The sequence below is a fragment of the Lepisma saccharinum genome, chromosome 1 (assembly GCF_977018435.1).
Source record: "Lepisma saccharinum chromosome 1, izLepSacc3.1, whole genome shotgun sequence".
Taxonomy (NCBI): Eukaryota; Metazoa; Arthropoda; class Insecta; order Zygentoma; family Lepismatidae; genus Lepisma; species Lepisma saccharinum.
This window is the reverse complement of record NC_139229.1, coordinates 181,451,682-181,466,706: the sequence shown is the minus strand read 5'-3', so window position 1 is coordinate 181,466,706 and position 15,025 is coordinate 181,451,682. Positions and strand designations below refer to the sequence as shown.

Genomic DNA, 15,025 nt, shown 5'->3' with positions numbered 1-15,025 from the left:
TAAAGCCAGCTTGGTAGAAGAGTGCATCAGTGGTCAATCCAACCTCCATTGACGAGTGGTTAGAACAACACCCTTCAAGGCCAGGAGTTCCAAGTACAAATCCAAGCCTGAACATAGGTGTTCCTTGCGAGTGTCCAATTTCATCATATCGAAGAAAAGCAAAGTAAAATAAACCAAATCGACCATTCACTGATTGACTTTTAGGCTGACCACCGAAGTTCCCAGGTTCAAATCTTGGCTTGGGCATTCTTTACAGGTGTCTCCTCATCAATTTCATCTAATCACTCATTCTCATCATTGGAATTAGTCAAAGCAGAAAAGCGATGCTAAATATAAGTAAAAACATGAAAATTCATAGTCTGCAGCTAAGAACCAATGTTACTGCATCTTCCAGTATGCAGAAGTAGAAATCAACACTGCAAACTACAATAATAATCTCATTATCTAGCAAGTTCTCAAACTTCGAACAAAATTTGGAAAATTCAGACTGAAGTGACAATCAACAATACCATAACCTGCATACACCAGATTAAGCACTTCTCCCCCCGCAGTCTGCAGGAAGCCTTCACTGCACATGCCCAACTAACAGACCTAGAGAATACGATGCAAGCTATCGAGAAACTAGTAGAGGTGTAAGGGGATTGAAAATAAAAGATAGAAGGGAGGAACAAGAGAGAAGGATAAGATAAAAAGAGAAATATCAAGAAATATTGCAAAGAAGAGTGCCAAGAGATGAACCCAAAGGAGTAGAAACAGAATGGATAAGATTTAAAACAGAATTAGTAGAGACAGCCGAAAAGGTATGTGGAAGGACAAGCAAGAAAAGAAACACCATGGTGGAATGGAAGAACTAGAGAGGCAGTGAAAAACAAAAATGATGCATTTAGAAAGTGGTTTAAATGTAAATCACAAAATGCATGAAAAGAGTATGTGGAAAAGAAGGAGGAAAGAAGAAAGTGAATGGAAGAATGGGCCAAAGTGCTAGAAGATGTAGATGGGGACAAGAAAGTATTGTATGGATTAAAGAGAGAAAGGAGAAGAGAAAGAGGAGACAGCTGTAAGCTAAGGAATGAAAGTGGAAACGTGATAGAAGAGGAAGAAATAAGGAGAATCTGGAGAAAATTGAGAAATTGCTGAACATGAAAAAAGAAATGAACATGAAGTGAATGAAAAATAAAACAGGAAGGAAAATGTGAATCTCACATTGAAAGAAGTGGAGGAAGCTGTGAAGAGAACAGTTCTCACTGGGTATCACTTTAATGTTGCTCATTATCTTCTTTACTTCCTTGTTTACCATTATATAATTTATTACAGACTTTTGTTCATTATTCCAACTGTATCTTGTAATCTTACAGCTGTCATATTTCTTCTTAAACCAGCTATAACACTGACATTTTATCAAAAGCAGTATATAAAATGACATTTTGGTTTTGAAATTGTGAATATAATCCTAAATTTGATTTAAAAACTGCACTTATTGCACAAAATCAACAAATCCCTTCTAATAGCACATTTATGTAGTTATCAGAGTGTTAAGTTTATTCTTGTAAAGGGTCTTTCATTAAGAGTGATACTTTTTAAAATTTGAAAAAAAAAAAAATAAACCACTCAACGTATCAAAGTAAATTGTGCTTTATTTTGAAGCTTAGACATTGCAGTTATGTTCTGAACAAAATATCGTTCAAATGTCCACCACGGCTTTGAACACACTGACACACATGATGGCTCCAATTGTTAATCACTCTGTCCAACATTAGTGGTGTTATGTCTGCGATAGCCTGACGAATGTTCGCCTCCAAATGTTCCAAAGTTCGTGGCTTGTCAGCATAGACCTGGGCTTTGATGTAGCCCCAAAGAAAAAAGTCCATGGGTGTTAAATCACACGACCGTGGCGGCCAATTCACACATCCACGTCTTGAGATGATCCGGTCGCCAAACTTCTCCCTCAGCAAATCGAGCGTAGCATCAGCTGTGTGGCACGTAGCGCCATTCTGCTGGAACCACATGTTTTCAATATCTATGGTCTCAAGTTCTGGCCACAGAAATTCGTGTAACATGGATCTGTAGCGGTTTCCATTGACGGTAACAGTTATTCTCTCATCGTCTCGAAAGAAATAAGGTCCAATGACGCCGCCACGCCATAAACCGCACCACACAGTGAGTTTTTCTGAATGCAATGGCACCTCATGGACCACTTGTGGGTTCTTCTCGCTCCAATAACGACAGTTTTGCTTATTGACGAATCCACTAAAACAACAATGTGCCTCGTCTGAGATGATGATTTTTCCACTGAAATCAGGATCAGTGGAGCTATTGTGTGCGTCAGTGTGTTCAAAGCCATGGTGGACATTTGAACGATATTTTGTTCAGAACATAACTGCAATGTCTAAGCTTCAAAATAAAGCACAATTTACTTTGATACGTTGAGTGGTTTATTTTTTTTTCAAATTTTAAAAAGTATCACTCTTAATGAAAGACCCTTTACAAGAGGGTCCATTTTTGCTTCTCAAATATTTACAGCAGAATTAATCAATTTTCCGTGAATTGCATAATTGATTGATTTGGTGTTTTAAGTCCACTATATGCACAGTAAGGCTAATCAGGACTGGGCCTACAGTTTAAAATGGGATCCGAACCTCTAGGTGCCTCCACCGGGTATCTAACCCGGAACCCCTTGATTACAATGTGACAACGCCATGAATTGCATAACTCTCACAATCAAACTTCAGGAAGTGTCATGTAGTTAAATAAACTAAATTCGGTGAATTTTGCAGTTCATTTCGCATCATTTTGTGACAAAACAGGGTAGAAAAATTCACCACTCACCTTTCAGCATGTTATTGTTAGTGTTTGTCAAAAATGAAATAGGCATGCCTCTAAGTGTTGAGCGTTGATATATTAAGTGTTATAATGCTGCAACAAAAGTACACATTAGATTAGAACAAAAAAAAATTATGTAAGATTGTTATCTGAAAACAAACTTTTGCAGAAGTGTGAGGAGGTGATTTTTTTTAAGGGAACTTTCTGAAAAGCTGTGAAAATGGTACATGATTACTTTAAAATATTTCAAAAATACAAGCAATGAAAATAAATCTATACACATGCGTTGAGGGGTTACACACATCTAATTTTCCTTGCAAGTGATGTGGTTCCAGTACTTACACAGGCTATCTTCAAGGAGCGCAATAATCAAATGAAGGAAGGCACTGTACTTATTAGCTCTTTTCTTTTCCCTAACTTGAAAAGATCAGCACTGTGATTATATGTATGAATATCTGTACATACTATACACAGGTTCTAGAACAAGACTAATGCAATTAAATTGACACTAGGTAAATTTGATACAACAAACAATTATGGTGACACTTTCTCTTACCAGCAGCGCTTTTTCCAACATGTTTGTGTGCTCATTCAGAGCTGCTTGAAGGGCTTCTGTTAGTCTCCTGTTCTTTTCACAGAGGTTCTTGTTCTCTTCCTGCAATTCAGACTCCTTTCCTTCCCCAGTGAATGTCTGATTCAGCAATTTTAGTTGGAGTTCTTGAATCTAGAATAATTGTAAACTAGCTGTTAAAAGATACCTTGCATTCAAGTTATGTTAAAATATTTTTACACTTATAGTTAAGCTAGCAAAGAGAGACCTTGCAATCCACAGCAGGCTTCACACAAACTCCACAAAATTTTCCATGAAATTTCCCAGCGTCCTCAATTGATTTTCCAGAGCGCTGGACACACAGTTCTATGCTATTTAAAATTTATTTTACAATGACTTCCCATTTCCCCTCATAGCCATGTTATCCTCAGTTTTTATATTAGGAATGGGACAGATTAATTTGTCCCCTATCACTAGAGGCACATATTTTTGATAAAAAAAAGCAAATTTCTGGTTCAAAAGCAATAAATAAAATAAAATTTTGGTTTCAAAATTGTGAATCATCTTAAATTTGATTTAAAAACTGCATTTATTACACAAAATAAGCATATCCCTTGTAATAGCACATTTATGTAGTTTTCAGAATATTAAGTTTATTTCTGTATAAAGTGGTCCATTTTTGCTTCTGAATTATTTACAGCAGAATTAATCAATTTGCCGTGAATTGCTTAACTCACAGGATAATTCAAACTTTAGAAAGTGTAGGTAAATGAACTCTAAATTGAGTGTTTAAGAGTATTTCGAATTTTGCAGTTCACTTCATCATTTCGTGACAAAACAAGGTTGAAAAATGCAACTTTCACCTTTCAGAAACATGAAAAATTAACATTACAGCATGTTATTTCACATTTCCTCAAAAACTAAATATGCATGCCTCTACCTAACGGCCAACAAAGGCATATCAATGTTAAGATTTTATCATGAATTACTAGTGATTTATAAATAACCTACAATTTAGATAAAAATTCTGACATTTTGTTATTCTTACAAATAAAACCTTCATATCAAAGTTTTGTAAAGTAAATGTCTGAATATGAATTACTTTCAAAGGCAAAATCTGTTGCAATAACAAGTTGCACACAATATTTAAGGTGGTAAACAATTTGCAATTTTATATTGTATATTATATTGGTAAGTTATTGGTATCAGTAAAAAAATTCATAATAGTTCATCCCTTATTACTACTACTACTACGTTCAGGTACTTCAAAACTAATTCAAGAATAAAGTGACATCTCTGCATATAATTAAGCACAAAGACTTAAGGTCTTTGGGATTTAAACCTTTACAAACTCCATTACAATTCACAAAATAAAATTTCAACTCTTACAGAGAACATCTAAATATTTTCACGCTTTTCACATTTTACATGAATGTGAGGTTTGCTTTTGCTGTTTAGATATTATCATAGTTTAAATAAGAATTAAGTAGCCACGGAAATATTAATATCTAGGCAACGGCAGCGGCAAAAGCAGACCACATGATTTTGTGGATTTTTGAAAGGAAAGGAACATTTGAAAATAGCTGCCTTAGCATCAGCCAAAGCTCCAGCCGAGCCTTACGACTAATTCCTAAAAACCATAAAAAAATTAAAGATAGAATTATGTTCCTTCTGGGACAGGCAATCTTTTTACACATATTGAACATTTCAATGCCATACACAGCATGTTTTTCAGGTGCTGCAAATGCAAAAATAAAAGCTCCATACCTGTTGCTTATAATTTGCTATTTCTTGAGCATGGCGATCTCGATTTACGACAGGTTTGTTCTTGATCTTCCTGGCCCTATCTGCATAACGCAATGTGCTTATGCTCTCCTCCAAGTTGTAATCGGCAGGGCTAACACACGCAATCATTAATGTATGAGAGTTGCCACCAAGCGAATCTGAAAAGGTTACGAATGTCTAAACAATTTCTATTTGTTACTGCACAATAACACTAGAAAATATTATAGGCTATTCATTGTAAACTGCCTAGTGTATATATGTGAATTTGTAAAATTCTTTGCTGAACAGTGTTGCAAGTAAAAAAATTTGACATATTCCTTTGCTCAAGAGTTCACTGAATACAGAAACAGTACAATCATTTACTTTTCTTCATGCTATTAGGCACTTCACTTATGGCATCACTGTGCAAACGTCAATACATCATTTTCTCAATAGCCCTTCTGGCTCTTTTTCTCAATCTATTCCTGTATTATATACATAAACAATTTATTAGTATATCTTGACACAAGGGGTGCAAATGAATATTTATTGGTCCTGTGAAGATTTATCTCTGTTATTGGTCAAAGAAAAGGAAAACTTTCCAATAAGGTCTATGAAAGGATTCCAAATGCGTATTAATGACGAAAAATACCTTCAATGCCTATGTTTAAGGGGTGCATTTTTAAAGATTGTTTATAATAGCATGTTGCTATTCAAACTGTTCCAGTTTTGAAGTCTGAAGTGTAATCGTTAATTATTAGCACTTTTTCCAGGGGCAAAAAATACAGACAGACAACCATTTATAGTCTGGCCAATATGTGCAGATATTTGCAGAATTGCATTTTTGTGATAAAAGCATGAAAATTGGTCCAATAAGTTAATAGTATCATATCAAACGTTTTGAAGGTTGGTGGCACTGAAAATACCCCTAATGGGAGGGGGATTTTCAAAATGGCCATCATAGGGATCCTCAGTACATCTTATGGGCTACATTTTTTATACTATCATCACTTCTTTTATATTGTCATCATGGAAAATAGTGCAGGAGACACTATATAAAAGTAATTACATTATAGCAAAGACTTCTGATAACAAGTAAATGCTGATTGCCTAAATTGCACAGGCGACTCTTTAATATTGACACCCTATGATTTGCCTGCGTCATACGACAGTTATATCTATCTGCATAGTTGAAATTTTAACAATAAATAAAAGGTTCTTTCACGCCATTCTATTGAGGTTATTTCAGCGAAGGGCCCTATAGAAAAATAATGTTATAATCAAGCAGCAATACAAAACCTGCAGATTCTTGTCTTGATGACATCAATAAGTAATAACGCCTTTATAGGATCACAATGAGAGTAATAGATGGCATCACCAAAATTAACGCCTGTTGAGCTCTATAGTATTAGCATTAATCAAATCTGCTTTGAATCATGTTGAAATCAGACATTATATTTGTTTAAAATTTTATTATTGTACCTATAAGTGAGAAAATTACTACAAACTTTGACAGAACCCACACTTTGTGTACAACCTACACTTTATAGACTTCTAATATGTATATTTTCCATTTTCCTGGTTTTGTCGGAGCAGCAGCCTAATCCACCCTCAGACTTGGTAGTTCGACAAACGAATAAGTGCAGCGTTAAGATACAGCACCTTACAGGAAAGCAGCATGACACTCTCTGGTTTTTGACACGTATTGCACCACAAGCCTCAACAGCAAAAGAGGAAAGACAATTTGAAGGGGTGTATGCGAGCAAAGGAATTCTCCAAAATTTACTTCAGTTCCTTCGTGTGGATGAGGAAAAGAAAGAAATTTTCTCTAAACTTCCTCTTTAAGCGTCAGTCTCCTCTAATCATATCAACCTGCGCAGATTAAGGGAAGGCCACTGTGGACACAAAACAGACTCGTGCTCTCACTAACAGCAGACACACTAATGTTCCTGCACGCTCTAGATGGGTTTTCCTGCAAATTCTAGAGATGCACTTCGAAAGATGGACACAGTCGTGACCATCCTTGCCATCAGTTTCGCTTAGAAGCTTGGATGCAAACGTTTGATGGTGGCAAGCAGAAGTACAAAAATTTCTGATATCTGGATCCCACAAAAATTGACTAACCTAGGGGTGAGGCAAAGTGCAGTATACCTCAGCTCTCCATGCCATAAGTGGGTGGAACACCACTTTTAGCTAGCATTGTCCATGAGACTGAACTTTAGTCTTTCTCATCTTGTTTAGTCTCGTGAAAATGCTATCTATCTACTCCCGAAAATAGTCACTTATCTCGTCTAGTAACCCAACACTAAGCTTCGCGGGGAAGGAAGAGCGTTTGGCATGGGTGATGGGTGGCCTGGAACACCTTTAAACAACTGACACCTACGTTCCAGTTCATGCTAATGGCATCACCTGCCGAGAATACTTTCGATGTTCAAAAGGGCTCTACATCGAAACTCAGTATGACAAAGTTAAAAAGGTAGAGAAATTGAACATATTTCCTCTAAAAAAGAGATTTTCAGCCCTAACATCATCTTCGAGTGGCCTGGAAAAGTCTCCAGAACTACCTAGGCATGTTAAAGACGGCGAATGGAAACCGAAATGGCTAACACTGCCACCAGAGAGTGAGGCATGTATGGACATTTTGAAGTGCGGCTATGTGGATAAATGTGCAAGTGATTTTCCAGCAAGGATCCGATCCTCACGGTGTTCAAGTTCAGTTGTGAACTTACCAGGCTGAGCATTATGGATTTTAAGAGAGTATTATAAAGTGGACGTTTCAGTGTTCAATTGCTTGCTGCAACTTTTTCTAGTCTTTCAAGCTTCACAAGAGATCAATTCCATCATTTTCCTAATGATTCCCTGTAAACCTTCCATGTACCCAACTATGCAGATGTGGTGACTGATGAAGGACAAGACACTCTTTGAAGATGCCAATTAAGATTTCGTGATTTTACCAAGATCATGTATTGATATTTTCTCAGGTACTGATTATAAGCAATAATTTGAAAATTATAACAATTTGATTAATGGATAACATTTAATAGCATTGTTGATGTGCAAGAAACACTTTCAAGTAGCATTAAATGGTTCAGTCTGTGTCTTTGCCCCTGGGATTTATACAGCCCATATAACCACACCTGTGAAATATGATAAAAATTAACTAAAGTGCTGATAATTAATGATTACACTTCAGACTTCAAAAAGTGAAGCAGTTCGAACAGCAACATGCTACTATAAACAATCTTGAAAAACGTGCCCCTTAAACATAGCACGAAGGTATTTTTAGTCATTAATACACATTTGGAATGCTTTTGTACACCTTATTGGAAAGTTTTAGTTTTATTTCACCAATAACAGATAAATCTTCATACACGAGCAATAAAAGTTCATTTACACTGCTTGTGTCAAAAGATATACATGTACTAATAAATCTGCCACCATTGCTGACCAACAGGGTATATTAAATGCCTCCAATCTTTAAAATGATATTAAGACTGATATGAAACTACATTTGAAGTATTTTATCACAAAAATGCACAATTCAGCAAAATATCTGCACATATTGACTGGTCTACCATATATGTATATATGTGTGTGTGAGTGTGTATTACTGTATTTACTCATGTATAATGCGCACTTTTTTCAAAATTTTTGCACACAAAGTGTGGTGCATATTATGCACGGAATATTTTATTTTGTGTTTATGGAACCCTATTATGTTATATATCGTTGTAAAGCTTGAATTCTGTAGTTTCTGAATATGGCAACAGTATTCCATTGAAGATGGCAACACTAATGTGGAATTCAGTTGAAATAAGCTCATTACAAAATGAAGGAACATTCTGATTTTTGTGGTACTTTGGATGAAAGAAAAGATGAAAGAAAATAATAATTAAAATGTATAACTGGCCAAAGACACATGGAGTGTGTGTATGCCTTAATGAAAGAAATCTTGTTCTGATAACTGCTAGTTTGAGTGTTCTGAATGGGCCTCTTATAAATGTTATGTGTCAGTCATGGAAAATATATATATTTTGAAGGGTTTTCCTTTTTAGAAAAAGTAAAGAGAAAATGAGCAAAACCACGCATTAAAGTATAAAGGCCATTTTCCATGATTTTTCACTTTGTAATCTAATGTTCTGTGATACAAGAAAAGCAGTGCTGTTCTGGCTGCATTGGAGCATGCACCTCCCATCACATGGGATGTGTATCAGCAGTATTTGTTGGGCGAGAAATAACAAAATAACTTCCTGAGCACTGCAAATCCATAATGTAATTTTGATCTCCCTTTCTACTATTACAGAATAAATAAGGTGGTTAAAGAGTGAAAGCTTTGAGATGCTAAACACAGTGGAGGGAGAGGGGGAAAGGTTGCATGGGTTGGGGACTTACTGTTTACACAAGAGGATATTCTCCTTTTGATCCACATAGCAACACGTGACTCATTGAATAGGTATGATGTCACTATCTCTTGATTGGTATAGCAGCAGCTTTACGCCCTACAACTAAGAAAGCCATTTCTTGAACCTGGATTATAAGAGAAATTTTTTGGTCACTTTTCCCCATCAAAAACCAGGGTGCACATTATACATGCGTAAATACGGTATATGTATATATGCTATATATATATTACAAATGTAATACATATAAAGCATAATATATACTATACATATATATAGTAGTGGCATGTCCAAGAGAGGGGGTGTGAGTTATAAGTTCCCCTTCGGCCCAGCATTCAAAAAAAAAAAAAAAAAAAAAAGAAGGAGAAGATCACATTGTGCATTACTATCCTGCAACTGAGAATTTCCTTAATTATTCTGTACCGCAAACATAACAAAATCTAGTGAGGTTCGTTAGATAATGCAATTGGAACGATGGGTGTAATTTGAAAATTTAGAGACTTGTGGGTTGCATACAGCATATATTCAGTAATGCATAAGAAAATATTAATAGCCAATATGAAATGACTGTTGGTGGTGCTGTACTCTATAAAATAATGTTATTTTACAACATTATGTTATATCACTGAAAGTGTCTCTTCATAATTTGCTAGTTTTCTTTATGTTGCTAAACCACAGCTAGAGGTCTGTCCAATCACAATATTTTCCTCCTTGACACCTTCTACATTATGACACAAAAGACAATACAAGACAGTGCAGAGTAAGACTTTCAAACTAGCAGCCCGATTTGGAACAAGGAAGAATCACAGCAGTTGAAACTTTCCCTGAGAGTGCATTATGAAGTATTTAAATTCATGGCAACTTGAGACCCAGCAATTAGGTAAAGAAACCTGCTTGTTTTTTTTTGTCATCTTTTTTTAGGTGGGGGAGGGGGTGTTACCTTGTTTTAATTTGTATATGCTTTCTTTCCTGCTGCAGTGCAATGTTTATGATGGTTCATATAGCACCTGATTCCCTGAGCCTAAAACAGAATTTGTGCAGCCAGAAGTGTATCTCTAGGCACCTAATCGAAACGTTGTAAATATTTCTGGTGTCCCTGTCCAGAATATTACACAGTACCAAAACCCTTGCATAAAAAAGTGGTCAACAATCAAGAGATGTCAACTCGCAGGTAATGTTCATCTAGTTCACACAGATAAATGAACAGTACCATGATTTACAACTGCAGTGAAAATTCCCTTCAATTTCTTTCCATTTCCCCCAGTGATGGCATCCCAAGAGAAATCTCAATTCTTCAAGATAACTAAATAGCTAACTAACCTTGTAATAGCCTTGTAAGCTTGCTGTCTCTGTATGGGATATAGTTGTTCTTCTGAGACTCATCTCCAAGAGCAGATATGACATTCCCTAGTGAAAGAAGGCCTCTGTTGATGTTAATTCCTTCCTTCAACCTCTCTCCAGTTGCTTTGGTCTTTTTTGCTCTCTCAGAACCAGCTAAATCCACAAAGTGGATTTTTGCATTGGTCATAGAGTTGCTGAAAAAAAAAATACATTAGTTTGCACTTCATTAGCCATTTTTTTCTTCATTAATGGCAAGTTGGTATAGGAGTATCTGTAAATTTAGTAGAGTATAACATGGTCCACCTTTAAATTGAATACCTAGTAAGTATATTTTATCTTATTAGGCAATGCTATTTTGTTTTCATGTGAACTGAAGTAAGATTGTGTGCATGATTGTACTGATCATTGAAATCCTTCTTATCCACCAGTAAGTTATTGATAATTTATGGACTGTTTTATTGTACAGCATGGGGATATACAATCCTCATTTCTTTGCGTGGATAACTAGGAATGGTTTATGTTTTGCTGTAAGTGGACAATAGCTTTCTCACAAAAAGTGGATTGGAAATAACAAAGAATTTAAGAATGCGTTCATTTCTACCATCAATAGACTATTGTTAAAGTTGATACTGTTCATATGCATATGTTAGAAACAAAAAAGCAAACACACAAACAGCACAATAAACACATCAAACTTTGTCCAAGCTTTCGATTCCATTTAAGAATGATCATCAGGGCTGGTCAAGAGCAGTGGCAATTCCTCCATGTAGGAAGTGAGGAACTTCCTACAGTCTCATTTATACTTATTTCCAGTTTTCTGCTTTTTAAGGAGCATTATAAAATTTTGAGCTCAATCAAGGTTCGCTACTCGACTGTCAAGAATCAATATGCTATCACCCACTCGCTCTAGATCTGTTGCCCGAAGACGACAGACAGTCTTTGCCTGCTGCTGAGGAAGCTTTCTCGTCATCCTACAGGCAGATGGGTGAGGGGCAGTGCAAGGGAGAGCCGGGTTATGCAGAGGGTTGCCCAGTTGTATGGTCCCCAAGGAAGCTCCCGCGATTTCCTCAATCAGTGTTGCCAAATCTAGCATAATGGTTCTAAACCTAGCAAAATTTGAACTTCATTGACACCTAGCACCCTGTGTTTGGCATAATTGTAAAATCCAGCATTACCTCAAAAATGGGCATCCCTGGGAAACAGAGAAATTGAATTCTAATGAAGATATTTTGAGGAAATATACAAGCGCGGGCTGAAAAGTAATGCCTTTTTTTTTTTTTTGCACTAAAGACATTTTGGATTTTGAGCAACCATGCATTGTACTCTTCAGACTTTCCCCCTTCTCCATTCCAAGTTTCGAACTTCTATCACCAGGGGTTGCTGAAGTAGAGCAAGGAAAATGGCAGCATGTAACCATACTATGTCTGTGCACCTGAAAGTGTGTGTGGTGACAGAGTTTCTAACTGCAGAAAATGTGTCCCCCAATTGACATTCAGAGAATGAAGGCTTTTTTATGGCAATGAATGTGTTAACGTCAGTACTGTATGATGTAGGGCTGTTCATGCTCACAATGAAAACCCCTGCAGAGGAACTCTCAATGTGTGTGACAAAGCAGGAAAATATAAATTTTTCCTTGGTGGTCCCAACATATGAAAATATTGAAAATCAAGATTGAAGGTAAAATGAAAGAAATTTTAAAATTCAGGAACATAAAACAGGGTTGACCTGGGTGGGCACAGTCCAGTTTTCCCCACGTGGGTTCTTTCAGAAAAACCCACCTTGGAGAGAAAAAAAAAACTGCCTTTTTTTCCCGGAAAATTTAAATTATTGCTTTAAATAATTGAGAAGTTCTAGAATTGTCAACAATTTGAGAAAACTAGTAAAATAAAGGCTTAGCCAAGCATACAATGCTCAAAATAATGAATGTGGTACAAGTCACAGTGGGTTTTTCCAGGATATTTTTCTCAAATTATGCTAGAAATGGACTTTTAACAGAAATAATACAAACATATATCCAAGAAACAAAAAATCAAAAGGGTTTGAAATATTTAGATAAAACATTGAACGAACAAACCTTATAATTTTCAAATGTGGTAGCATGTTACATATCAGTCACTTCCAGAGCCCTGTAAAGTCGGGCTTTTGCCTACCCGCACTTCTTGCCCTGCGAGAACAGGTTTACCTGCTCGCCTGCCCATGGCAACGAGTCAACTTGAGTCTTTGCCCGGGTTCTTCATCTTCAAGGTGCTCTATGCTTACAAGGTTAACTGGGCATTCAACAAGACCCAGGCACCTGCAAAACCTACTGGAAGGAAACAGCCCTCCGGCAGCGTGTTGCTCCAGGCCACGTGGACAGGTGCAGCCAGTGTTGCCTACTTACATAGCTCTAAATCCTTCAAGTCCTAGAAGGAGCTTTCTCTCTTCCAAGAAGAATTTATATACTTAGCTATTTCAGTGTAACAGTTTTTATATTATTGCCAGGAAATGCACGCAATATTACAGCTTCATTTATTTAAATGAATGATCGGGCAAACAAAAACCATTTGCTTTACACTGCATTGTGTCTTAACGAGCCATGCAGTGGTGCAACTACAGGGGAGGAAGGGCATTATTAACCTTGGACGAAAATGAAGTCTAGCTGGGGTGGGCAAGTGGGGCAAACATTAAAGTACAAGGAAAACCAGGCTAGCAGAATTTAGGAGTAGCAGGGCTAAATGATACTCAAGATTGTATTAGTTTTAATCTTTTTCTTGTATTTTCCTTCCAGACGGCCAAGGGAACCTGTAGAGTGGGAACCGAGGAGCAATTGCAACCCCTTGATTTCAAATTTTATGAAAGTAGAAATATATTATAATATATTATACAGTCTCATCAAGTTCAATGCCGTAGCTAGGGTGTAGAGGGAGTCGACCCTGGGAGCTGAACGATCTAAATGAAAAAAGTTTTAAAAAAGAATGCCACGGCAGCCCGTGATATTGTTTGCTATCAATGTTGGTTTGTTATGAGATGGATGAATGGATTATGTAATGTATTTAAATATGCATTGTCCTCCATAGCCGAGCAGGTTAAGGCGTTCACTCGTCTTGAGATCGTTCGCTGCGGGACTGCATAGGTTCGAATCCGGCTGTGGTCGGAATTTATTCGGCCTACGTATAGGGCCAGTGGCAACCCACCATCGTGAGGAAATTGGGAATTTCGAATGAGTAAGCGTAATCCGGTCCCGAAAAAACCTACTAACCAGCTGGGGATATGTCGGGCTGACCCCGGCCCCCCTGACTATTCCAATACTGGTTGCAGATTTCCACGCTTAGAGGTGGAGAAGGAAAGCATGGGAGGGAGACCGGCAGTGGGTAAGTAAGCCAAGGCCCTTCAGGGCTGTTGCACAAAGGATTATATTTAAATATGCATTAAAGAAACTTTGAATACGTACACAATTTAGTGTTAACATGTTGCATATGTGAAAATAAAATATTGTACATGAAAATTTTACATGCCATGTGTACATTCGGAATGCATTTATCATGCACTCTCTTTCAAAAACAGTTTGTGTGCTTGTTTTCCATTATTAGCTAATGTGAAATTAACGTGTTGAAAAAATATTTCAAATCTTTTCTTTCAACACAAATGCATTAAAACAGACTTCTATCCACCCTTTTTTGCATGATTTATGAGAATAATAATGCCTTTGATGTTACTTTATTACTATTATTGTTATTGTTGACACGTTTATCCAGGTACTTGCCCTTCCAAACGAAAATTCGTGGTTGCGCCTCTGCAGGCCCATAGTCAGAATTGATTGGCGGGGTGGGGGAGCGCTCATGGGTTATCAGGGAGGGCTTCATAAACCAAGTCCATTTTCAAAGGTTTAATAGGTGGCCGTGGTGGCTCAGTCGGTAACGCGTCTGACTACCATGCTAAATGTCCCGGGTTCGATCCCCGGCCGGTTCAAATCCGGGAACTTTTCTAACGATGGAAGCGGCCCCGACGCCAACCCAGCGTCGAATAACCTGGGGGGTAAAGGCGGTCAGGGGCGTGATGCTGATCACATCACCCCCACTCATGACCGGATCAAGAAAGTGTGGGGCGTTAGCCCCACACCCCCTATACGCCTTCATGACGTGGTGCTATGCACAGGGGAGCACTTTACTTT

The 15,025-nt window shown here is 37.2% G+C and overlaps 1 protein-coding gene across 1 annotated transcript in view; it reads right to left on the bottom strand.

Moving 5' to 3' along the window:
- Klp3A (kinesin-like protein 3A) overlaps window positions 1-15,025 on the bottom strand; it is an 80,302-nt gene that overhangs the window by 36,576 nt on the left and 28,701 nt on the right. Inside the window, exons 6-8 of the mRNA XM_083143798.1 lie at window positions 10,855-11,069; window positions 5,138-5,313; window positions 3,377-3,544 (exon numbers count right to left, since the gene is read on the bottom strand). Coding sequence (XP_082999924.1) covers window positions 3,377-3,544; window positions 5,138-5,313; window positions 10,855-11,069 — 559 coding nt within the window. The remainder of the gene's footprint in view (window positions 1-3,376; window positions 3,545-5,137; window positions 5,314-10,854; window positions 11,070-15,025) is intronic.